The sequence below is a fragment of the Opisthocomus hoazin genome, chromosome 19 (genome assembly GCF_030867145.1).
Source record: "Opisthocomus hoazin isolate bOpiHoa1 chromosome 19, bOpiHoa1.hap1, whole genome shotgun sequence".
Lineage (NCBI taxonomy): Eukaryota > Metazoa > Chordata > Aves > Opisthocomiformes > Opisthocomidae > Opisthocomus > Opisthocomus hoazin.
The window spans coordinates 10,929,896-10,956,535 of NC_134432.1; the positions used below are offsets into that span (position 1 = coordinate 10,929,896).

General features: G+C 54.0%; 1 protein-coding gene across 1 annotated transcript in view; it reads right to left on the minus strand.

Annotated features, from left to right (window-relative positions):
* MEGF9 (multiple EGF like domains 9) overlaps window positions 1-26,640 on the minus strand; it is a 56,546-nt gene that overhangs the window by 24,967 nt on the left and 4,939 nt on the right. The window contains exon 2 of the mRNA XM_075439474.1: window positions 1,330-1,531. Within this exon, the coding sequence (XP_075295589.1) occupies window positions 1,330-1,531 (202 nt within the window). The remainder of the gene's footprint in view (window positions 1-1,329; window positions 1,532-26,640) is intronic.

The following is a 26,640-nucleotide window of genomic DNA, read 5'->3' on the forward strand; positions in this document are numbered from 1 at the left end:
CTTGCCTTCGCAGTAGATCTGGCCAAACTCAGATTTTCTAGTCTGTGGCAACCCTGATGCTTCCAGGCACATCTTCCCATACCTAAAACAACCACTAAAAAACCAAGTGGAAAACGCTACACTCTCCACCCCCAAGAATCCCCTTTTTTAGTAAGAAGGTCACTCTAGACAACTGGAGCATTAGTTTTAAGTTCTGATTTTTTTAGAGCTTATGCAAGCAAAAAACCGCAGTATTGAAACAAAAAGGAAGGACATCAGAGGGTCTGGGTGTTTGGAGAAAAAAAAATAGATGTATTAAATAATTACAAACAGCATGTCCCTGCAGAACATTGCGATTCTGACTCAGCCCCAGCCTTGGCAGGGAAGTGCAGATGCTCACCACATGCCGAGCCTGGACCGAGCCCTAAAAGCCAACACGGCCGATACCGAGGCGAGCAAAGCAGCGCAGGAGCCCAGCGCGTCCCTCGCAGGCAGCGCGTCCCTCGCACGGCCCTGGGGAAGGGTCGGCGTCTCCGGGAACGCCTTTGCTGCCGACTTTCCGGCGCCCAGCAGGGCTGGAGGTTGCTGCAGGGTGGTTTGCTGGGGGAGGAAACCCTGCACCTCACCACCCAGCAAGAACGAGCGGGGACCCAAAGGGTCTGGCTGCTGTTCAGACCATTATTTGCAGGAATAAAGTAAAATCTTCAACTCGGCAAGAAATCCATAATGAATGACAGATCACTGGAAGTTGGAAAAAAGATAATTGCATGCTGGCTTTTAAAAGGCAAAACGTGAGGGTGGGTAAGGTGAAATGAAGAGGAACACGTTCATTACACGACAGCTCAAAGCATCAGCTACGGCGACTTTCTTGACACAGCAAAGGAGAGGAGGCAGCAGGGTTAAACACCAGGCAAGGCAGGAGCCGACGACGCTTCTGCTGCTCTCATGATGCTCTGCCAGGGCAGAGCACGCGCCCCTTGCCTCTGGGGTAAGGAATATCCCGCTGGAAACCAAACCTCTCCACAGCTCCTCCGCTCCCCTCCCGTGCTCAAGCGGTAAGGCAGCCCCGTCCGACACAGACTGAGGGATGCGCAAGGCATTGGAGGAGAGGTTCTGCTTCCGTACAAGCTATGGATATTTTATAATCCAGATCTTGAAAGAGAGGAAGAAAATGCTTCATGAATTTTTATAAAGCCAGCTTCCTCTTCCTTCCTGCTTTTTGTTTTTTTTATTTCTTTTCAAATACTACCACCAGATGACAACATCCCTTCCTGCCTGATCTGCACCCCGAATCCCAGACTAACCCCCAATCCCAACACCACACACGCAGCCCCTCAGGGAGGTACTCACTGGTCACACTGGGCGCTGCTGGAGCCGGCGGGGCTGCAGCCGCAGGGACGGCACCGCTGGCTCCCCTGCTCCGGGTAGAAGCCATGGGCGCAGCTCTCGCACCGCAGCCCGGCGTAGCCCTCGAGGCAGGGGCACTGCCCCGTCGTGCCGTTGCATCCCGCCGCGCCGACGCTCCCCACGCTGCTGCAGTTGCACAGGTCCCCTGCAATGGGAAAGAGAAGCTGAACCCGGTGCATGGGGCGCACGGCGCCGAGCGAGACCCCGAGTGGGGCCAGCGTCACCGTCAGCACGGCTGCCCGCCCTTTGCTTACCCCCGGCTGGAAGCATCGTCGCCGCAAGGATTTGCTTTAAAATGTTGAGATGATAAAAAAATAAAAATATTGGGAGCACGCTGGGGTTTGAACCCCCATGGTTCGTGTTTCAAATCTCTCTCCAAAAGCGAGCTGGAAGATTATGGTATGACTACTTAGAATCACAGAATCATTCAGGTTGGAAAAGACCTCGCAGATCATCAAGTCCAACCGTCACCCCAACACCCCCGTGCCTGCGAAACCACGTCCTGAAGTGCCACGTCTACACGGTCTTTGAACCCCTCCAGGGATGGGGACTCCACCACTGCCCTGGGCAGCCTGGTCCAATGCCCGACCACTCTTGCAGTAAAGAAATTTTTCCTAATATCCAATCTAAACCTCCCCTGGCACAGGTTGAGGCCATTAATATATATGTAGCTGTATATAATGTCTGCATGCATATGCACACACACGCACACACTCCTGGTTGTCTGGTTACACAACTGCAGGAGCTGACAAGTGCTGCTGTAGTAACAGGATAAATACGCAAAAGGTGACAAAACCACCGATTAGAAGCTCCTCCATTGCACACCACCGGGACACCTGGCATTTGCCAGCGGGCTGGCTGTTAGGACACAGGACGGGCAGCACACGCCGGCACCACGCACTGGCACCAGCACCTCCCACTCCCGGAGAACAGACATGGAACGCCCCAACCGGGCGCCGGGCAGCAGACGAGCCCAAGCTGCCCTGAAAATCTGTCCTCGGGGGAGCACTGATCCCGTGGGAACGGCTTTAAACGCTGGGGCGGTGGAGCTGGGGGCAGGACGGAGACCTCCTCCTCACCACCTAACCCACCGCGGGCCACCTTCTGCCCCACAGCAAGGGGGACAGCTCCGGGGACCCGCACGCGTGCCTTGGGGACACTCCTTCCTTACAGGGGTTGTGGAAGCACGCGCCGAGCTGCCGCTTTTTTAAGAGGAGCGAATCCTTTGATGAAGCGGTGAATTCCCAGTCCCCCGCCGCGTTATTGCTCATAATACTTTAAAGTACCAAACGCACCGAAGAGAGCAACTTCTCCGCAGCAATTTGTTTCTGCCAAGAGCTTTACCTCCTTTCCTTCATTGCAAAATATTTAGTGCCTTAATAATTTAAGGTCTTTCTCTGCCAAGGGTGAATTATAAACAAGGATTATTTGCAGAAACAGTGCATAAAGCATCAGGGGCTTTACGCAACTGCTGGTATTTGTTATTCCCCGAGAAAAGCCAGTATTCAGGGCTCTTCATGGAAAGGGGAAGGCCAGGTCCCAATCCCAAGAAAACTTCATTTAAACAAAGTTCAAATCATGTCAAGAAGACCCAACACTTCTGCTCTACATCAGCACGAGCATTTCAGATTATTTAACATTTATATTGCTCACTCACGCCTCAATCCAATAGGAAGGACCTCAGCAGGTGCCCAGGTCAAGCCATACTTAAAAGCCAGTGACTGAATAAAGATTAATTTAGGAATACGTAAGTAATCTGCTGAAATTGGAGCAGACTAAAGACCTCAGAGTATCTTTGGAAACACGAGCCATAAGGTCTCCTGCGTCTGTCGTTCCTGGGGAGCTGCCCTTGCCCTGGGCACAGCACCAGCAGACTGCGGCAGGACGGGAAGGCGGGCGACAGAGCAGTTTGCCAAACACATTGAACGAACATAAAAACACGATTATGGGCTGACTTCTCGAGGAACGCTCCAAGCCCCGTGGGAGGAAGGCTACCCCGGCTCCCCAGAAAGGGACCACGCAGCAGCCGCAGGACCTCTGCGACCAGCCGCCGGCCAGGCTGCAGCGCCCGGCTGCTACACAGCCCCCGCACTCGGGCTTTCCATCCGTTTCCTTCCACCACACAAAGAAATATGAGTTATTTAGCTATCAATACATGCACAGTATCCCCACAGAAGTCATTTTGTACCTATACACCTGTGAAATTGCACCTAAATTTCCTTCAATCTAAACTAGCAAATAGGACAAACACCTCAAGTTCGGCAATTACCCACTTCAGCAGCCACTTCACGTAATGAACCAAATTCCCACCTCAATTACCCAAGCAGAACCTTATCGATTTGGGCGCTTGGCCTTCTCCCAGCCAACGGGAGCCGCAAAAACTTGTTGAGCAAAAGCGCTTGGGAGTTTGTCAAACGCATCAAAACAAATTTACCTTTCAGAGCTTGCTGCGTGCAGTGCCATTAGACCCGCTCAGCTTGATCAAGAAAAGCAGCAAAGCATCGCCTCGGCTCTAATGGCAACGGGAAGTGCGGAGCAGGCAGGACCAGCTCGGCGGCGATGAGCTGCTCCGTGCAGAGACCACCTTGCGCTGCCGGAGCATCGCGGCCAGCACCGCCGCCAGCTGCGCGCCGAGGCCAGCCCGATGCTCCAGCAGCACCAGCCCAGAGCTGAACTTCTTCGGCTGGAAAGCAATGGGTGCTACAAGTCAAACTCCCGTGCAAAATGCCGCCGTCCTGCTGGCGTGGCAAGCGGTGGGTAAGAGTTCCTCCACGCCGATGGGGACCATCCATCAGCACTGCCCCGCTCCTGCCCTCTCCATCCAGCAAACCAGCACTGATGGACACGGCTCGCCAGGAGACATCAGAGCCCGAAAGGGCACAGCAGATACCTGGGCACATGGCTGTGAAACTTAAATAACCTCACGCACTGCAAGAGCCTGAAAGGCCCTTGATGAGATAGGGCTGTGCAGGTTTTGTGAACTTAATTGATGAACGTGGTTTTCTGGCCGTGCTTGCACCAGGGGAAAAAGGACAGCTGTCCTCAAAGACGTTATACTGACAGGAGGGGGGGGAACTGTTGTTGGCAGTGTATTGCCTTCCAAGAAAATCAGCCATGGCAAAAAAATTAAAACCAGAAGTCAGAGAAGAAGGGCTGCATATACCGGGAAGAGCCTCACGTTTCCAGTGCCCTTCAGCAAAGGCCCTCAGTCCTCCAACTCCATCAGCAGGGTCCGGCCACCACCAAACCGCGGTGCAACTCACCGGGAGCGTCATCACTACTCGCAGGAGCCCCACGCCTGCCGGGAGATGAAGGCAGGATCCGCCGGGCGCTGCTGCCTTGTCTGCGGGATGCAGACACCAACAGCCCTGCTGCAAAAGGCAGCTGACTTTGGCTTGGTCTCGGCAATGGCACCACCTACTAAACTGGGTTCTCCTTCCGACGGCAGGGCTGTTTGTGCACCAAGACGCTTTTGGAAAGCTGTACGCTTTCTGAAAACACACACACACACAGAGCAACTTCCCAGTGCCTTTTTTTTTTTTCCTGCAGGTCTTTGCCCATCAAAATTGCACAGTCGGGTCAAAACCTGGAGGCAGCTGAATCTCCGCAGCCAAACTCAACAGCAACGCAGACGCCACCAGCTCTGCATACGCCAGTTCCCCAGGAGAGCAAGAAATGCTGCAATAATCCAAAAGAACACAGGCAAAAAGCAGATTTTTGTCCGCAGGCTGGTGGAGCGCCGGCTCCAGCTGCCCCGGCAGCGACGGGGGAGGCTGGTTCTGCTGCCGCTGGGCACGGAGCCGAGCCCGTCTGCTGCAGCAGCAACGGGGAAGCTGCAAAATCGCCCCCGAATGCGGGATAAGGCATGACAGAAGGGCAGATACAGAAGATTTCTCCCATAAGGGTCACTCCTTTGCAGGCCCTGCCTCCCCCAAACCACCCCCGCGATTTTTGGGGAGGGACGGTGGCTTGCTTCAGCATCATGTGTGGTCCCCTCCACCCAGCCCAGGGCACCCTCACTGCACCCAGCTCAGCTCCTGCATCTGCCTGGTCGATGCAACCCAAAAATGCCCTGCAGCCCCTTGGGTCGGGCAGCGGAGGAGAAGCAGACAGCAGCATTAAAATCCATTGCCTAGCACAGCGCTGAGGTTTGACATGATGATGTACCAGACTATGAAAACCCAAGGCTTAATTTAAAAGATGCTTTGTTGTCCTGATGACAGCCGCGTTCAAGAAGGCAAGAATGGTCCACAGCCAGAAAAGGAACGTGGTAATGAACATCCACCTTAGACTCTAGGAATGCAGAAAAGATGATGAGCACTACAGAAGAAGTTTAGGGAACATTATCTGGGCTCCTGGCCAGAGACTGGGATTTTGGAGCCTTTATTCAGTTTTCTCAAGCAAGCATTTTGCTTTTAAAGGTAACCTTCAAAACCACCTTACCGAGAGCTTTTGCAGACGCAAAGGAATGAACACGGGTGGGCGAGCCCTGGAGCTGCCCCGTGCTGGGATGCTCAGCCGCGGCTGGAGGTGGTGTGTTGAGGCTGGGATGACACGATCAGCAACGGGCACCAAGGGCAAAGACCTCAGGGACAGGGCACTGGTCCAGGAACCAAATCCCAGCTCTCCCCAACCTTATGCAGTCACTCACCCTTGCTCTCCCTCAGTTTCCCCCTCTGCAGGGTGTCCACCCCCTTCCTCCCTGGGGCCTCCGAGCCCCGTTCGTTTCTGCCCCTTTTTCCCCATTTCTAAAACATCGAGGCTTCCCTTCCTTCCCCACAAAGCACGATGCGACAGCTCAAAGCACTATCGCTGATCAAAACCGCCACCTTTGCTCATGAAAGTGTTGACAGCCTTCAATTAATTAACAGCCCGATGACGTTTTGAGATCCCGGAACAGAGGCACTATGAAAACGCGTATCACTACCCCACGTTACTCCTTCAAGGAAAAAGAAACAAAACACCAAACCACAAACCAACCCACACCGCTCCCTTCATGAGTTGCTTTTTAGCCTTTCCTTTTCCCCCCGGTGCGGCCGCCGGCCCCCAGAGCCCAGCAGCGCTCAGCGCCAGCCCCCCAAGCCCACGGTCCCAGGCAGGGGTCTCATTCTGCAGACCCCAGCCCTGCAAACCCCAGCGACGGCCCAGCCTGAGCCAGCTCTGGCGTGACACCGCGTCCCTTCCGCTCCCATCCCCTCCCTGTATTTAAGTAGGGCTCGTTCTGGTGTAAAAATAATTTCCCAAATTATTTTTTCACATGCTTTCAGACGAGCAGCGCTTTAAGTCTTCGCATGTATTTTCAGCACCATTCCTTCTCCCACCCAAGTCACTTAGTGAATGAATAATTTAACAACAGGTGAAATATTTACAAACGGCAAAAGAAGAAATCACTGTGAAACACACAAAGATGCCTATATGAAACCGTATTTGTTGGGGACATCCTGGAACAGAGCAGATCCTGAACGAAGTCACCTACTCACTGGGAGCCAGCATGGGAAATCCAAGACACCCATTTTTTGTTAGAAGGTGGCACAGCTGAAAGAGCAAGCTGTGAAGTCCCAGGGATGCTATTTATTGTCCTGCTTCAAAAACGTCCCCAGGGAGACAGCCATTTTCTATTCTCTGGACTAGGAGACGAAGAAAAATAAATTAAAAAAAACATAGATATATATAGAGATAGATAGATATATAACCTGGAGGTACCGTTAGTTTTCTGGGTGCTAGTGCTGCCCCAGCAGCGCCGGGAGCCCGAGGTGCGGCACCAGCGAGGTTTCTACAGCGCGGTGCTGTAGGGCTGGCTGAGGCAGGTACCAGCGGGTAGCCCACTGGATTTAACACAGTAGTAACGATGCCAGGCTTGGGGCATCTCCTGCCGTTTGTCAGTAGAGGCAAAGCCAGATGTCCTCACCCATTCCCTCCACCGTTTGCAGCCCAATTGCTCCCCCTGCACACGTGGCTCAAGGAGAGCAGCCCAAACTCCCAGCCAGTCGAAGGCTGGAGGCACTCACTTCTGGATTAACAAATGCTTGTAGTTACACCGGGTTTACACCAAGGTCATCTCCCTTCACACCACTCTGACCTCCCAGACATTAAATCAGCACCAACTCAGTATCCCATTCATTTGCACAGAGAAGACGAAGCTGGTGCATTCACTGCACACGACTGCATCCCATCCCCGGAAAGGCTCCGTTCTGGTATTTATTTAGCAGTTTCCTCCCCCTCCCCATACTTTATTCTCAGGTTCAAGCCCTCCCTTCTCTCCGTATTCCCTCATTTCCCCTCCTCGATCCCTCTCCAGGCAGCATTTCTGACAACACAGGAACAAAGGGATCAGGCAGCAGGTTTAAAAATCTATCCAAGGCCGTTTCCTTTCTCCTTGTAATTAAATTGTGGAACTCATTGTCAGGGGATGTTCTGGGAACCAGAAATACCTACGGCTTCTGAGAGGACTGGATAAGCTCATGGAGGACAGGTCCCAGTCAAACACAGGGATCTGGAGGAAGCATCCTGATGTGAAAGTCCTTGAAACGCTGGCTGCAAGAACTCAGGATTATGCCCTGTCCTCTTGGCGTCTTCTTCTGGCCAGTCTTGCATGGGTGAAGCTTCGGCCTGACCCAGCCGAGCAGTTTTGATTTTCTCCCCATTTCCACTGCTCAGGGACAGCTGCAGCTCCAGCCCTCCCCTCAAATACGCAAACCCCCCTTAAACAGTTTGACACGGTTATTTCCACTGGGAATTTTTTCTTATTACAGCCAAAGCTGCAGCTGTGCTGCATGGCTGCTCCTTCCCCCTCGCCCCTCAACAGGCTCCTTCCCTCAGCCCCGAGAAGACCTTCCACCCCCTCGATACGACCCACCAGCGGGCTAAACCTCCCCCAGCAGCTGGACGACGGTCAGGACGGCACCGTCCCAGCATGGGATACAGGGTAACAAGAGCATCCCTGAGCCTCGCCACACGCTGCCGTCCGCTGAAAGAGAAGGTCCCATTTATCCCAGCGATAAACAATTTACCGAGCTCCAGCCCATCCCTTCCTCCCCTCCGATGGCTCCATCTCAGCACGCTCAGCTCTCGCCCCGGTCCAGCTCTCGCATTCAGCTCTGCCGCTCCTCACCGGGGTAGCTGAGTGCGACCAAGCCGATGCCATGAACACAGCAGACGTCACTGCAGCGTAACAACGCTTCTGCCTCCAGCCACCGCAGGCAGCGTGCCTTCGCCTGCCAGGTCAGAGAGGGCCCAGGCTGGCAGAGCTCTCCCACGGGGAGCAGTCAACATCTGCCACGGGCTAGGAGCTCCTGCAAGAACGGCACCAGGGATGAGCCGATGCTCTGCGACTTCTTACAGAGAGGCGTGCTGCCAGGTCCCGGGCTCTGTTGCCATCTGGACAGCACTCTGCACAGAGGAACAGTCAACTCTCGCATTGCACAGGGGCATTCAAGTACCCAGACCTGAAATTTCCTCTCACTTGAGGCTACGATGCAAAGCCAGAGTGGTAGGAAGAGGATTTCTGCCTAACCCTCCAAAATCTTATATACATAGGCAAGTGTTTTCTGTTATTCTGCATTCATTTTATTACTGAGTACATCAGATTCAGGGCACTTACGGACTCCATCAAGCTCCGGGCGCTGCAGAGTCGGGCGTGCTGCCGGTGAAGGGAACAGCATCCTCCACGTTAACGCTGTTGAGAGCTCTACACGAGTCACTTGTGTTGTTCCATAAAAGGATTGCTCGGGTCAACAGGGGGGGAAAGGGAAGGATTTCTCGATGCTTAGACATCTCTTGTAATATTGTTAAAAGATTAAACATATTTGTTGAGGAAAATTAAATCAGATTAAATCTCTCTCTTACCACTTGGAGAGAAGTACAAAGCCAAGGTCCCAGCTCTCAGGGTCACCACCAGCCACATGAGTGCTTTTCATCGGCGTGAAGCCGGCAGACTCGGGGGTTCCAGCCAAACTCTAGCCCAGCCCAGCCCACGTCTCCCCTTTGCCTTCTTTCCCCATTTTCAAAGGGATGTGGCATCGCTCCCCACTTCGCTTTGCAGCCCTCCTGCCCCACCGGCTGCGAGCAAAGCCACCGCTCCTCTCCCTCGGCCGACCCACCGCCAGCACTCTTGGGCCTTAAACGCAAAGGTTGCTTACTCCTGGGGTTCATTATTTTTATTCCTTTCCTGCACCTGCAATCAAACACACAGGCATTTGGTCTCCGAGGAGTTCCTGAAAGCTTCTCCAAGCACCGAGCAGTTTTGTTGCTTTCTCTTCCTTTTTGATGCTAAACAAGTTGGCAACCTGCGCTGCCAGCTCTGAACCAGCTCAGTCCCCATAAACCTGCAAAGTCAGGCTCATGGGTGTAAAGCTGTCTTGGGAGGCGAAAGCATCAAACCCTGCAAACACAGGCACCATGAAAAAAAAGGAAAATACAGATTCTCCTCAACTTCCTATTCCTCCTGCCCGGGAGCTCCCCAGCTCGTGGCACTGCCAGGGCTGGCGGCAGGGTGAGACACCCGAGGAGCTCCCATCGATGGGACAAGGAGATGTCCGGAGCAGCAGGAACGGTCCGGTCGTTATTAAGAACCGGGTCATAACGCAGGAGGCTGTGCAGGAGGGATCACACAGCTGCAGCTAAAGAATTATTCCTATATAACAATAAATTTCCGTAAGCAGACAAACCCTCTGGGTCTCTTGCTAAGCAGACTGCGTACAAAGAAGAATGTGGCCCTAAAATGTTTATGAGACAAGAAGCTACAGTAACTTCAAACAGACCAAACAAATGTTTGAGGATTAGAAACTCAACAGTTAAAAAATGGATCCAAGCCTTTTAATTAATTTGGAAATAGTTTTGTTGGCATTTTACTTTAGTTGGTTAGATTTGCGCACTAATATTTCCACAAATGTCTGCAACCATATAAATATTCCGTGTTTCTGTTTGAAAATCTCTGTATTTTTTACCACCCAGCGTGTGACACAGCCAGCCCAGCGCCGGGTTTGGAGATAAACCAGGATGAAAAGTGACTCGGGCGAATACCTCCGCCGCAGCACACAGCACCCCGGCAGCTCCCGGCAGCTCCGCACAGCCGGACCTTCTGCAGCACCTCTCAGGAAATCGAAACGTTTTGTCAGCAAAACGCTTTCGTTCGAAGACCGAGACCCCTCACACGGGACGGGGCTGGGAATTTATGAGCAGACTTCAATTTTAGTATTTATCAACCATGTCCGGGCAGAGGAAGGGATTAAAAAGAGCTGCATGAATAATAGGAACTCTAATCATCTGTTGAAGTCTCTGTGTGCTCAGATCCCTGCAAAAAGTAATTAAAATCACAAACTTTACTCGGTGCTTTGGGGAATTGCAGCTAATGAACGAACACGTTAATTTATACAGGAGTTTTAAAGGCACTAGGAAGACAAACCCTGAGCAAGAATCGTCCTTTCGACCATTTGTATTTGGGCTACAAAGTTGTGTTGCTTGAATAACCAGCAAGAAAACAGCGGTTGGGAGATAAGCTGGAGGATGAGCTCAGACAAACCCCCCTCGTGTCGCTCCGCACCCCTCCAGCCAGGATCCCAGCATGCAGCCAGCGCTGGGAAGGGGTCGGCTTCTAGCTTGGTCTGGCTCCTCCAGTCCAGCTCCAGGCTCCTGCATGGGCTTGCACGTGCGTGAAAACCTGAGTTACTTTGCCTTCGCTGCTGCTGGTTTCCCATTTCAGAAGCACAGCTGCAGTGCAGACACCCCCAGGACTGGGGGGCATTGGGGACCTCATAAATGCTTATAAAATATCGGCAGGGTGGGTGTCAGGAGGACGGGGCCAGACTCTTTGCAGTGGTGCCCAGCGACAGGACAAGGGGCAACGGGCACAAACTGAAGCAGAGGAAGTTCCAGCTGAACATGAGGAAGAACTTCTTCCCTCTAAGGGTGACGGAGCCCTGGCACAGGCTGCCCAGGGAGGTTGTGGAGTCTCCTTCTCTGGAGATACTCAAGACCCGCCTGGACGCGGTGCTGTGCAGCCTGCTGTAGGTGACCCTGCTTCAGCAGGAGGGTTGGGCTGGGTGACCCACAGAGGTCCCTTCCAACGCTCACCATGCTGGGATTCTGTGTGATTACCAGGACACGATTACCAAGCTCAGCCCCTGCTGTGGGAAGCCACAGGTCTACAAGGTCACCTGGGTTCCCATCTCCCAAGCCCCTCCAACCCCCCATCCAGAGAGGACAGCAGTGACCGCCCCTCGCTTCGGGGGATTCGCTCCCACTTCTACAGCCAGGAGAAACAGGGGAGCCCAGGGATAAATCATCCTGTCGGGGAGAAATCCCTCGCTCCTTAGTTTTTGGTCCAGATTTGGCTGGAGCAAAAGAAGGGAGAAACCCACCAGGTACATCTGCATTTCTAGAGCAGCAATGCACAAGCTGAGACACTACCGCACCATTAGCTCTTTAAACAGAAGGCTAATAAGGCCTTTCTAAGCCTACAGTGTTCCATAGTAAAAGAATGAATGTCTTTTCTTTCCCTCAACACTGGTATAAACCAGCTAAAGCCCCATGTTGTGCCCATGCTGAGACACAACGGGCAGGCGACACCAGCCCAGGCTCCGTGCCATGCAGGAGGTTCGCCCTGGTCCTGGGACGTACCCAATTCCTTTCTCAAGTTTTCAAAAGCCAGAAATTTTTAAACGCTTCTCTGCAGTGAGTGGCCAAACCTTCCAAGAGCTGCCGCCGTACAGCCCCGAGATGTGCTGGAGTGCCGTGACGTCCCAGGAGGGAAGCGCCGCACCGCCGTAAGTCAAGCAAAGAAGAGGATTTGTGTGTCCTTCTCGCTGAGCGACAAGCTGCGGCCTCCTCTGGGTGACACCTCGGCGAGGGCACGGTAAAACCTTCAGTTTAAATAACAGTCGGGCTTGCTGCTCAGACTCGCTGCGGTGGAGATAAGCAAAACTTTCTGTTCTTGGTGCACTTGGCAGCCTCCCCTTGCAGTGCCCATCGCACAGCCGCAGATCCCCCGCGGCTCAGCGCCCGGCCGGGAGCAGATGTTCCAGCGCGACAGCCCTGCCCACGCTGCCATCCTCCTCCTCCTCCTCCTCCCCAGATGCGCTGCCGGCGATGGCTCTCCTGGGCAGCCCACACCCCGACACCTTCGGCAGGCTCCCGAGGGCAGGCAGCAGGAACAGCCGGTTCAAGACCCTGCTCCATCACCCTCCTTCACTGACCCAGCCCACGGGTGCTGGTCGGGGACCTGCAGGAATGGGCTCACACAGCACAAGAAAGGGCTACTGGGTGGCTCCTCCAGCACTGCAACTGGTGCTGCTGGAAGGCGAGTGTGGTGGGGGGTAAAACAGCTGAACAAGGCAAAGCTAAAAGGAAAGAAACACAAAAGCAAAGAGCAGGGTATAAAACGCAAAAGCTAAAGCCAGCAGGCTGGTGGGAGGGGGGGAAAGGAAAACCAGTTCTGCAGCACCCATATTCCACCAGGACAAGGACAGCTCTGCACAAACCATCTGATCGCTGCCCGGCCAAACCAGCCACAAAGCCCGGCTCGGCGCTTGGCCGGCCGCGCTAGCCCTCGCAGCCAGCTCCGCTACCTGCTGCGACAGCAGGAACCCTGGGGCCCTGCCGAAAGCCCCATGACACCGTCGGGTCTGTACGGGGGAGGTTCACCCTCGAGCCACCTTCTTCTGGCATTGGTTTGGTGTGACCGACTCAGACGCTGTTGATGCTAGTGCAGAACACTCAGGTGTCCTCAGCTGAGGCTCCCAAGGGCTCTGCCTCATTCAAAGCATCTTAACAAGTTCCCCCCCATCAGCTGCCCACCCAGGATGGTGGGTGCAGCCACTGGCCTCATCCCACAGCACCTAATGGGTCTCCTGCCGAGAAGCAGGGACCTCCAGCAGAGGATGGGGAACGGGCAGCGACAGCTTCTTAAACCACCATAGCTGGTCTTGCTCTACCTGACTCCTGTAGAGCAGAGCGCTTTCCTACTGCCAAGAGCCATCAGTGCAGGTAAGCCTTCATGCAGGTGGCCACGCAGGACCCAGAACACGTGAGTTTTCACCATTTGAGCAGTAACATAGAAAATCTGAAGGTGGTGTTCTCTGTCTTTGCTCCTTTCTGTCACGTCAAGTCTTGCCCACCAGCCACGGTATGGAGACGATGCCAGTGCAGGGGTGAAGAGCCCAGCCCATGGGCTCACACCACGGGCTGCTGGCTCACTCGTCCTCGATTCCTCTGAGATAACGACCGATCCCTTAACAGATCAGCTGCCCACCAGCAGTTTCTCCCAGCTCCTCCAGCGCAGCAGCCACTCACCGTGCCACAGCTGCCACCACCCACAGAAACCCCACTGCCGACTGCGAAACAAGGCTGCCCTTCCCCAGCTGCACGTGGGACGTTCATCTGACAGATTCATGGAAGACGTAGCATTTTCTTAATTTGATTTTTTTTTTCTTTCTTTTAAAGCAGCTACCACTGCAAATAAGGCAGCTTCATGCAGCAGCAGTGACACGGCTGGATGAGCCATGCTCATGGCAAGTCCTCGCTGGATGCTTCTGCCTTTTGCCTGCCACTGTGCCAGCACGAGCACCCTGCTCCTGGGAGAACGGCACGCAGCTCCCGCCCCAACCTTATCACCTTCTTTCCCTTCACGTCACCAGCTCTGACCACCACCCAGCAAATATCAAGACGCATCAAGACAGCATCCCGCTGGCAGGAGAGCTGTGTGCTGGGAAGGTAAACAATACAAGTGATTTCTCCTTGCTTGAACAACAAATAAAGACTTCCTTGCAAGGAATTCCACTAAAATGCAGATTACTAGATACCTTAAATAGATAGCAATTAAGGAAGGCATCACCAGAGACCTGCGTTCTCCGTGCCTCCATCAGTAAGATGGTCACAAACCACATGTCAACGAGGGCAAACCTGCATTCCCAAAATGCCAGGTGAAGCATGCAGAGGAGGAGTCCTCTGCTCCAATACCAAAGCCGGGGCTGCCTTCCCCTTTTCATCCAGGAGCTTTTCTGCACAAATGCAATAGCCATCGCTTGTTCCCCCCACCCCGCACTGCCAGGGCTCCGCTCCCCGGGAGGTTGCACAGGCTGCAGAGCAGGGACTTTGTCCAGCTTGCAAGGAACTCACCTGCCTGGCTGCAGGAGCTGCCTCCTGCCTGCACATTTGTCTGACACAATTAAGTCAAAACCAAAGTACATCGCTGCAAGGCGTGCAGCCTTCAAAAGCCTGTTCCCCTCTGGACCTTGCCTGCTGACAGCGCCGGCAGATGCAGTAGCTTCTCTACTCCTGAGTCACCGCAATTAACTCCTCGGGCTCTCAGTGTCAAATTCAGCTTCAGCAGGAACAGATGTGACCTCCAGCCTCCTCGTTCCAGACCACCCCGGACCCAGCTCGGTGCTGAGCACCCACTGAACTACCCACCCCGAGAGCTACATGGGTGCAGGCGCGAGGGTTCTGCAGTCCCAGGCCATCGCTGCCCCAGGTCCACGGGTGTGCTCACAGTGCCTTCGAGAAGACAAGGGAATGGCCAAGTTCAGACTGCTGTAAAACCATTTTTTGCTTAGTACAGAAGTCCTACAGCAGGTGACAACACATCTGCTCCAGCACCCTCAGCTGCTGCGGCTGCAGCCTGCGCCCAAGGGAGGTGGGCTGCTGGGCACCGACACAGCCTGCATCCCTCCACGGAGGTACACCACGGTACGAGCTGCAGAGCTTGGACCTCTGGGGAGGTTTCCCGGTGAGGTGGCAAATACACCTGGCTGATCTCACTGCAAAACGCATCTTTTTTGTGGTAGCAAAGACATAACCCAATTTCTTTACACCAGGTGTAGCCGTGGTGTAACTGGATGCTCCATCGACACACAAAGGGAGCTGCAGCTTTCCCTCACCACTGGCACTGGGCAGAATTACCAAAGCTGGGTCCAGCGTAGTGTGGATGTGGTAGGAAGTCCTCCTTTTTCTTTCTCTCTCATTTAAAGCAGTCACTCTTTCACCGAGAGGAAAGACAGAACAAAAGCGTGGAGATGCTAACAGCGACGGTGCAGGCGTGCAATCAATCCAGAGCTCAGCACGAAAACGCTGGGAACCACGTCCTCCCCCAGCAAGGCACTGGCGAGAGGCGTTCTGCATCCCTGGCAGCAGCAGACGCTCCCTTGGAGGGCTGCCAGGGCCACCCGGCCAGCTCGGGGACACACACGACCTGGAGAAGGCCCTCGCCTTCGGGGCAGCGCAAGCATCACGCCCGGGGCTCCTCCGAGCGAGCAGGAGCGCTGCGCAAACTGCTCGCGTCCGTCCCCAAGCCGCGAGATGCCTTCAGAGGGAGACTTCGGGCATCCCTCAGAAGCTGAGGGCAGAGCCCGAGCCCCACCTCGGGGCAGGACCCGCTCCTCCGACGCACCCCAGGGACCACGGTGCCCAGTGGACGTGTCCCCATGTCACCGGATAATTGTGCGCGTGCTTCCACGACGGACCCCCTGGCCGCCCCCTCCTCCGGAGCAGACCCCCCTCGTCCCCGCGGCAGGATAGCTATGGCAGCCGAGATGAACAAAAGCCAGCGCCAACATGAGCCGTTCCCTTGAAATCCCTTCGAGACAAAAATCGCCGAGGGGCCCGTGCCCGTCTTCTCAGCTGCTCCAGTGTGGAGCGATGCTCTCTGCAGACATGGGGCAAGGGGCCACCGCGCGCGGCTCTGCACGTGGGCAGCAAGAGGCATTTTTAAAACCTTTTTTTTTTCTGCTTTAAGGAGGAAGAGAGGGCAGACTTGCTTTGGAGGGTTTTAGGTTATTTTATGTTTAAGCTTGTGGAGAAAATCTGGAATGAAAACTTTCATCAGTAACTCCAGCAGGTGCCCAGGGCGATTGCTTTCAAGATTCAGCTCCTCCACCGGAGGAGCAAAGGGAGAGCCCCGATAACAAAGGCTTCCTTTATCCACGGCGTTAATAAACACTCACTGAAAGTGTTAATAAAAAGCAGGTTCACAGAGCCTGAGCTAACACTCCCCTCCATCTCGGCCCACTGCATTTTCAAGCCTGGATATCAAGCGAAGCCCCAGTATCACAGGATTCATTCCCAATACGCTTTCCTAGGTCTTTTCCTACTCTAAATAAACGTATTTAAATACAGACTTCTATTCATCACAAACAGCAAAGTATCTTTCTTCCTCTCTCGTTTGTTTAAGGCTGTGCTGGGGAAGGGCGAGGGGCCTTGGAGAGAGACAAAAACCTTCCGACGGTCTGAAGCCAGCGAGTCCCGCTTCTCTCATTGCTCCCGAGCTTGGTTCCAAGTTTAATAAAGGTGTTTTGTCTCCTTGCTTAATAAGTGGAATTACCATAGCAGAAACTCCAGCAGGGGAGAGGGACAGCACCAAGCATGAGTAATCACCACCGGTTTCGGGCAGGTTTTGCCATCTGGGTCCTGTTTCAAGGTTATGACGACATAGTGCTACAGGCTAATTTGGAGTTACCGTAACTCCTGCCAGACATGGAGTTGTAAGTTATGAGGTGCTGCAAGCAGGGAGAGGGCAAAGAAAATGCCTTCCAAGCTGGGAAGAGAGGTTTCCTGCTCCATAAGTTTTATTCTCTTATTTCATAACGCAACCTTGTGCTTGCCCTGCTACAGTTTGCACGGGGCACGGTGATGCACTGACTTCCAGCTAGCATCGGGTGACTGCAGTTTTCCCTTTGAGAACTTTTTTCACCTTTGCTTCTATCCAGGACCAGCCAGACCGGGTTGCAGATACTGCAACGAGACGAAATTTGCTGGCAACTCCACAGTGGAGAAGTTGAGCTTTCAAAGAAGGAACTGATACGGGTCAGGGCACGTCATGGAAAAAAGACACCTGGACAGAGAAAGCCGTCACTGATCACTGGACGTGAGCAACCGCAGCGGATCTGCTACCGTCCGCTGGGGACCGGCTGAGCAGCAGCAGAGCGCGGCAGGGGACATCCCAGTGCATCTAAGCTGTACTCCAGACCTTTCTCCATCAACTGCAGGGACGGCACACATTCAGAGAGGACAAATCCACCCCGTGTACCCGGAGCCGGGACAGAGTCCACGTGCAGGGGACTGCTGGGGGCATCCCCTGCCTCTCGCTCACCTTTGCTTCAAACCCCTGAGCCCTGCAGCAGATTAATGACTCCAATTACGGCTGCACATCAGCTTCTCATTTCTCCCCCCTTAGTCACCACGTTGCTGCCGCCACTGATGGACGCTGTAGCTCCGTCCAGTCCTGGCTCCTGCCTCAGCCACGAGGTATTGCCTGTATTTATTTCTAGCAATAGTTCACCTTCACAAGGAAAATGCTTCCATTAAACAGCACAAGTTCAACAACCACAGCTAAACAGTGACTTAAAGTCTAAGCCAATTCTCCGAAACCCTCACAACAAACACCAGGCCATCCAGCGAGTACAACAGGTAATGGCCCTGTCTGGCAGAACTGCCAAATCCTCTTTAAACAGGCAAAACCCTTCAAAGCGTGACGGGGAGGACGGAGGCAGCCAGGCCCAGGGGCTTCAGGCACCCTGCGCAGCGCTGCCCGTCTCACCCCCGGCTTAGGCACTGAGCTAAGACCAAGTCTGAGCCAAGATGCTAAACCCAGACTATGGATGTGCAGGGTCGGAGCAGAGCCCGTCACAGCACCGCACCACCCGCGTCTTGCGACCGAGGGAGCATCGCCCTCGGCAAAGGCAGCGCGCTCAGTTGTGGACTGGCAAACCCAAGCCCGATCCCAAGTCAGAGATGCTCAAAACCATGGAGCTTCCTCTGTAACCAGTGGGACAGCTAGAAGAGGTTTGTTGACATTTCTATCCCAACCATTTCCCAGTTTTTGAGGGCTTTATAATGACTGTTTTGGCATTGCAACACCCCTGCAAGAGGCCAGGAGGAGGAGCGGTGCCTCCTCTGCCACCAGCTCCGCTGCCGAAGAGAAACCCTGCAGAAAGAGCACCCGAGTCCTCCCTGCGCAGGGACAGCCAAAACCCCACCAAATCCGGGGAGCTGCAGGCACCCGGCACAGCCCCGGCAACACGCAGCGAGGCTCTGGTTCAACACGGCCAATATTGCACAAACTATCAAATATATAACCTGGTATTACGGATATCTAGGTGGGCGAGGTATCGGCTCTGAGGCAAGAGCCATCGAGGCCACGTACGTACCTGAGAGTGGACATAAGGGAGGTCCCTAAGAGGGATCCCAAAGGGATGGGTGGTGGAGCAGAAAGAGGAAAGCATCGACCCCCCCAGCCTGCAAGCTTCAACTCACCATCCACACACCTAATGGAAAGTTTTTCAGGAGTTTGTAAACCAAAAATTGGTGACAGCCATTGCTCCAGGCACCCCCTGCCCCGACACTGAACTGGGGTGCTGGGGGGAAAGGCTCTCTCCTGGGCATGGCAGGACCCTCGCTCCCTCCACCCACCCCAAAGCTCACCGCCTTCCGCGGGGAAGCCAGTGCCGCCCTCGTCCCCGGCTGCCCCTTCAGAGATCAGACCATTTCTTGTTTATTTTTGATTTTAAATGGATTAGACACGCACAAAAGGCTCCCTTGGAAAGAAACAACCAAGATGTGAAAAAGGATGGGAAGATCCAAGTGCGAGGCGTCAGCACTAATCCATGTCAAAGGGCACGTCATCGACAACTGACTGTAAACTTCCAGGAGGAAAAAAAAAAATAGAATAAACTAGTTAAGTCCGGGCAAATGTTTGTCATTCATTATCTGGAGTCAAACTCGGATTTCTCAACAACACAGCCAAGCCAAAGCAAGCACGTTAATAATAAAACATCTCTTACACGGAGCGACACGCCGGGCGCGCAGCCTGCCCTTGAAGGGAGAAAGGCTGGAGGCAGGTGGAGGCTCTGTTTGCTTTTCTCCGATAACAGGTATTTAGCTTTCTACGTCATTTCGCTTTATCACGGCCTGAAACCCGGCTCCACCTCCCCATCTGCTGCCCGTGCCAGCTGGCCCCGCGGCAGAGGGGACGTGGTGTGAGACTGGCAATGCCACACAGCCCGCTGGCTCCCCAGCCCTGCCCGGGAACTGGGGGCTCTGCAGAACCCTCCAAGACAGACAGAGCTCCACACAACGCGTCCACCGGCGGGGAGTGGAAAGCCGAGTGGGATGGCTGCACTCATGTCCCAGTCACAGGATCCCAGCATGGTGGAGGTTGGAAGGGACCTCTGTGGGTCACCCAGTCCAACCCCCTGCCAAAGCAGGGTCACCCAGAGCAGGCTGCACAGCACCACGTCCAGGCGGGTCTGGAATATCTCCAGAGAAGGAGACTCCACAGCCTCCCTGGGCAGCCTGGGCCAGGGCTCCGTCACCCTCAGAGGGAAGAAGTTCTTCCTCCTGTTCAGCTGGAGCTTCCTCTGCTTCAGTTTGCGCCTGTTGCCCCTTGTCCTGTCGCTGGGCACCACTGAAAAGAGTCTGGCCCCATCCTCCTGACACCCACCCTTGAGATATTTATAAGCATTTCTAAGGTCCCATCTCAGCCTTCTCTTCTCCAGGCTGAACAAGCCCAGCTCCCTCAGCCTCTCCTCGTAGGGGAGATGTTCCAGTCCCCTCATCATCCTCATAGCCCTCCGCTGGGCTCTCTACAGTAGCTCCTCAACTTTCTTGAACTGGGGACCCCAGTCACACAGGGAGCTTAAAAACAAGGCAATTCCCCCCCCAGATCCTTCCTCAAGCACTGGGATGGGGAAAAACCCCACCTGAGCACGGTGGGGAAGGGCAGAGCACGGAGCGGCTGCAGCGAAGACGTCTCCTGTGTTGGCACACAGTGAGCAAACGCCCAGCCCAGGCAAGAGCCGACAGGTCGGCGCGCTCCACTCCAACCCGAACAACCCTTCTGTTTCCATAAACAACCTGGAGCAGATTCTCTGCCTTCTCTGGATACCCCGGAGTGTTAATGGCATCCCAGCCCAGCTCCCCGCACCCCTGGGGCTGCCGTTCGGGGTGCACAGAAACAGCCCCCCCGTCCGTGGGTGCTGCACAGGGCACCCTGCCCCACTCCCCACCAACAGCCCCGGGAAGGCGTGGGGGCCCATTACGTGTCTGTCGTCGAGACGTGTTTCGGGGAAGCCGCTCAGGTTGTTGGAGCCGTAGCCAAAAATCCTGCCTGTTCCCTCCACGCTGGATTTGGCACATCCTTCCCAATTCCCACCCCCCCCAATAACTCAGGTGAGCACGGCTCCGTTTCAGGGCAGAGGAAGAACACCAGAAAAATGGCTGTCATGGCTGCTTCACTCTCAGTGACAAAAGGCAAGAGTTATAGCAGACAGGGACAAAATTTACCTATTATAAAATTATATATATTATAATATATACTCATTTTTATATATATCTTTGCAATAGAGGGTAGGAGGAAAATGGAATTATTGAAGTAATTCATGGACCAAGCAGCTTTGAAAACTTTGGAGGGAGGGAACAAAATGTCAATTTTAAACTGTTTTCAATAGAAAAGGCCATTAAAGGAAAAGGGATCTTTTGCAGAAAGATACATATTTTGCTGATTTTGACAAAAAAGCCCTGTTCAGAGGAAGGAAAAAAGCATTTCTTTAAAGGTTTTCGACTAGCATTGCTTTGTTTCTTTACAGCGCCGTTCATGAAAGCATCCTCGCGAACCTGCTGTTGCTGGAGCAGGATGGGAGAAGCTGTGTGTGACCAGGCGCTGGGCGCGGGCAGGGGTTAGGAGACAACCCCTGCCTACACCACAAAAATAAGCAGGTGTTATAGAGGGCAGGGGAGGGAAAAAAATCCACTTCCCCCCCTTCCCCCCCCCGCCCCTGTTTTGTCCCCCAGGGAAGGGAAATGCTGATCCTCCAGCTCACAGATGGTCAACCTAGAACGACCTCCTGGTCTCCACCCCGTTGGCCACCCCTGGTGCTGGGGAAGGGCTGTGGAGGAGGGATGAAGGACATCAGGCTCCCTCCCCAGCGGCAGCGCCAGGAGCACCGCACGTGCCGTGCGTGCCACGGGATGCGGCATGGGATGCCATGGGTACTTCCCAGGATGAAACATCGCCTTCGCCCACCAGTCCCTCCCCAACCACGACCACATCTCACGCTGCGGAGAAGGAAGCTGTGGGTCAAGCACACCCCTCCACAGCAATTAAAGTCATTTTCTTAATATCAACCAGTCCCAGCCATCCTGTGACGGGCCACAGAAAATATTAATTATACCCCCTCCAATTTAGACAGGTCTCTTTCTCATTCAGGTGCTGCTGGACCTGTGCCACAGCCAAGCTGGGATACAGCAATGGCACGTGAGGAAGGACTGAGCATCATCTCAGTGGTTGTTTTTCCACCTCGTATCTCCCTCAAACGACAAACGACGGCTCACAGAGCGATGAATTTAGAGTAATGCCACCAGTGAAACACTCTAATTAATAGCAATAAAGTGTCTATGCTCCACGTCAGAACAGCAGAGGCAGGCTTGGGAAATCAATCTCTGAAAGCTTAAAAACCAGCACAAGATGAGACCACTGGGAAAAAAAAAAAAGGCAACAAAACAAACAGTCCATTTCAATATCCTTTTCATAAGGAACCAAAATGAACCCAGGAACACATCAGAGAATAATCATTTAGCACAGATCAAACAGCAGAACTAGCGCATTAAAAATACATGCAGCATTAATCAGCTACGCAGAGTTATATGCCATCATTTCCATAAATAATACAGGATCAAAGCAGCCCAAGCAGCACTATCAGTTAATATAGTCAGCCAGTCAGTCAAAATAGAGTAAAGCTGCCTGAAAACTGCAGCAGCGTAATTTGCCAGGAATAAAGCAGGTTCATCGGAGAAGTGGCACGACCAGTTCAGCGGGTAAAGGTTACCGGCGGCCTCTGAATTATACAGAGGTGATGCCACAAAGGGGGAAGAATAAAAAAAAAAAAGGGTTGATGCAGCTTAGAAAATACATTTTTTTAAAAAAGCTTGGGGAATATCAGTGTATATCTTGTCCGGTGATAACCACCCCAAAGAGCCAAGGTGGAGGGCAGAGGTGGGAGGACCAACCCCACCGGGAGCATCCCCAGTGGCACCAGTCCCACGTCGGGGGCGCAGACCAAACCAGAGCCCCTTCCCCGGAGGCACAGCTACGCTGGACGGGCTCCTCTTCACCCAGGAGAAACATCCCAGCTGCAGACCCCATCCCGCCCACTCAGGTGAGGGCTCACCCACCCTCAACAGCCTTCGGACGCCCACCCATCTCCCCGCACCCCACTGGAAGGCTTCCCTGCCACTTCGCCGGCTGCTTTTTAAAACAGGCCTGTGGAGCAGCGCGAGCTATAAATAGCAGGGATGCTTGCCTCGTCATGTTTCTGGTGGCTTGTTTATAAGGGCAGGGGGCAACTGAATTAAAAGTGATGAGAACGACGACTTGGGCTTCTCGCCGGTTTGAAGCCGAGCTGCCTCGAGAGTAAAGCCTTCGAGGTTTTTGCTTTTTTCTTTTTCCAGGCGAAAAGCGAATGCCTGTCTTTCATGCTCAGCCTCTGAATCGGCTACATTTACAAGGCAAATTTTAATTCATACAGCAGGTGTTCAGAAAAAAAAAAAAAATCCTACTTTAAGCAGCACAAGACCAAACCAAGGCTTTGCATTAGTTCAGGCGGCTCCAGGGAGGCACAGGAAGTTCCGTCTGAACATGAGGAAGAACTTCTTCCCTCTGAGGGTGACGGAGCACTGGAACAGGCTGCCCAGGGAGGTTGTGGAGTCTCCTTCTCTGGAGATATTCCAGCCCCGCCTGGACGGGGTCCTGTGCGGCCTGCTGTAGGTGACCCTGCTTCGGCAGGGGGGTTGGACTAGATGACCCACAGAAGTCCCTTCCAACCCCTACTATTCTGTGATTCTGTGATTTACTGAAATAGGACCTGCGTGCATATGAAGTAGGAGCAGAAACACCAAAAATCTTTTCCAGAGGGGAGGGAAGAAAAGTCCTGAAGGGGGTTGAGCACAGCTATTGCTGCGTACGATGCCTGCCCAGCATCAGGACCCCACTGCAGTCCACGTGAGGAAGGGCAAGAGGAATTTTGCATGGGAAGATCCAGACAAGCATCAGCCAGAGGAGGAATTCAGCCTCCAACAACAGAGCCGCTTCGGGCAGCTCAATCCGTCCCCAGCCGAGCAGCGCGCCGGCAGCGTGTTTAGACAGTCTATTCTTCGCAGGCAGCTAGGCACAATCCAGAAAAACCACATGAAGCCAGCATCCCCCCTCTGTATTCGGTGCCTTTATGAAATGGCTGGTGAAAACACGGGGCGACAGCCAGGCTGCCCCGGACCCCTGGGCTGCAGGACCCTGGCCGGGTGGGATGGGATCTGCTCGGCCGCAGGAGGAGAAGCTGGACCGCTTTTCCAGCATCCCTGGCTGTGACGAAGCAGGGAGAGGAGATGGGGCGAGGAGCGAGTGACCCCATCAGAAGAGGTAAAGTCACCCATTCTGTGGGACCAGCGGCGGTGGGGGAGCTGGGACCGGCGCCGTCAGGAGGTTTCCCGTTGAATTAGGGAGGAAAAAAAGTTCCGTCCAAACAAATGAGATTCAATTATTCCCAGTCCAGAATGTCTTGTTCAAAACGCTTCCAGACTCACAAGCTTTAATCCAACAAAAGACCCCTCCAGACAAGCCCTGCCGGGATTTTGGGAGCGTTTGCCCCCAGCCCCGCACTGGGGGTGGATTTACCCTGAGCACAACAAGGACATGGACCTCACCGGGCAGCCTCACGGTGCAGGTCCCTCCACCTTACTGGAGGCGTAAGCAGATGCAACGCAACAACAACCATTTTACCTCAGCCTGACCCAACCCAAAAGTCAAATTTAAAAAAAGCAAATAATTTCCTGTGAGCCAGAAACCCTGGTTTTCAGTCAGTTTAATGAGACTGAATTGCAACTGGTTCTGGTCTCCTGGGGTGGTGGAGACACGCGACCCCCCCTGCCCCCCCCCAAGGCAGGGCAGATGGCTAGATTGCAATCTAGCCTTTAGCTCATAAAACATATTAATATCCCCAACCAATTATAAAGTGCCAGACTCTGCCCACCTGGCCCCCCACTCCCACCAAGCGATGCCTCGCTGCAGAAGGCAGCCCTGCCGAGCTCCGACACGCAGCCCGAGCCAGGGCAGCAAAGCCGGGGGGCTTCCAGGAGCTCTGAAGCAAGCCCAAGTCCTTGCTGCAACCTCCTCGAAAAGCTCAGTGAAGTCGCAGGTGCAGCCTAGGTGCTGCACAGCAACCCAGCTCCTTAATGTTATTTTTCTTTTTGTTTTATTTTTAAGTGCTTGTCAGGGGGAAAGCAGGAGTCTTCCCTTCCAGCCAGATGGCTGCAAGAGAAATCCCTGCCTTCAGCACCCGGCATAGGCATGAGTTTATTTCCAACGACAGCAGATGCATCACGCCACTCCTAACATCTCGGCTGCTTCTTGGAAACACCAGCGAGCACCTCGGATCTGCAGCAGCGCTTCCTGACAGCCAGCTGGCCTCAGCTCTGCAAATATTAGCAGCAGCACAATGACTTGGCCCTGCGTATTTATAGGCCACGAGCTCTTGTCAAAAAAAATCTGTGAAATCTTTCCCCTGACTTCAGCAGACTCACGGCCGGGGCCTCTGCTCCTCGGGGACAGCTTGTTCTGTGCTTCTCTGCCCACAGCCGCGGGGTGTGGGAAGTCCTGGATGTCCTCATGCTGCTCATCCGTGCACAGCTGGTGGGGACAGACTTGGGTACAGGCTCGGTGCCCACCATCACCACCACCCATCCGGGTAGACCCCAAGACGCTGCAGCAACCTCCAAGGACCACGGTCCCCTCTGGGATGCAGTCATTCATAGCATCACAGAATCATTAAAGCTGGAAAAGACCTCTAAGATCATCGAGTCCAAGCATTCAACCCAATGCCACCACACCTGCTAAACCATGTCCTGAAGTGCCACATCTACACGATTTTTGAACCCCTCCAGCGATGGGGACTCCACCACTTCCCTGGGCAGCCTGGTCCAATGCCCAACCACTCTATCAGTCAAGAAATTTTTCCTAACATCCAATCTAAATCTCCCCTGACACAACTTGAGGCCATTGCCTCTCGTCCTATCACTAGTTACCCGGGAGAAGAGACCAACCCCTGCCTCACTGCACCCTCCTTTCAGGTGGTTGTGGAGAGCAATAAGGTCTCCCCTCAGCCTCCTCTTCTCCAGACTGAACAGCCCCAGCTCCCTCAGCCGCTCCTCATCAGACTTGTTCTCCACACCCCTCCCCAGCCTTGTTGCCTTTCTGTGGACACGCTCCAGCCCCTCAATGTCCTTCTTGTAGTGAGGGGCCCAAAGCTGAGCACAGCACTCAAGGTGCAGCCTCACCAGTGCCAAGTACAGGGGCACAATCCCTGCCCAAAGGAATTCACCCCCTGAAGTCACACCTGGTTGCAGCCCAGGAGATGAGCTCTGCTGCCAGCCCAGCACCATTGCTCCTTCATTGCGGTGGCACTTCCCCCTCCGGCACAGCCCGGTCCATGCTGGGCAGTGGGCAGGATCAAGCTCAGGGTGCCTCCCTGAGAGGATGCTCCAGGGGCGAAGCCAGCCCCTGGCCAGGAAATCCATCCCCATTTGGGCCGGCACAACCTGCGCACCCCATGCAAACCCCAATCTGCGCTGCCAGAGTCCCCCAGGTCACGCTCCGGCACTGCGACCGCTGGGTGCTGCCCCAGCCCCTGGGGACCACAGCCACCCTCGCCCAGCCCGGGGAACCGCTGGCATCAGCACACGGGGCTGGGACACCTCCTGCTCTCCCTCCTGCCCACCACACAGCGTCGGACAAACCACTTCACTGGGAGTTTCAGCACCTCTGCTGCAGAGCCCCCCACAGCCTGGGGTCTGGGCATCACCGAGGGCAGCCAGGTCAACAGCCTCAACAGCACACAGCAGCGGCCCCGTTTCACACGTGGTATTTCCCCAGTGGCAGCTCAGTGAGGTGACGGTGTCCGAATCTCAGCTATCATTTAAAAGAAACAAAGCAAGATCCCTGCACTGCTCCCCGCAGAGCGAAGCTAACAAACAAGACCTTGGATGCTCTGTAGGTTCTCCCAGAAATATCCTGATTTTTATGAGCATCGTTCAGAATCTCAAAATCTCGACGCAGGACAGTTGGATGCATCTGCTTCAAGAATGACTCAGGCAGGAGCGTGGAGGCAGGGAGGAAGGCAAGGAAGTGACATTTTCTGCTGTAGGCAACATCCCTTTATTTTAAGCTCAAAGATACAAGCCCCACAATTTATTACTTGATAGAAAAAAAGGCGCACTCTG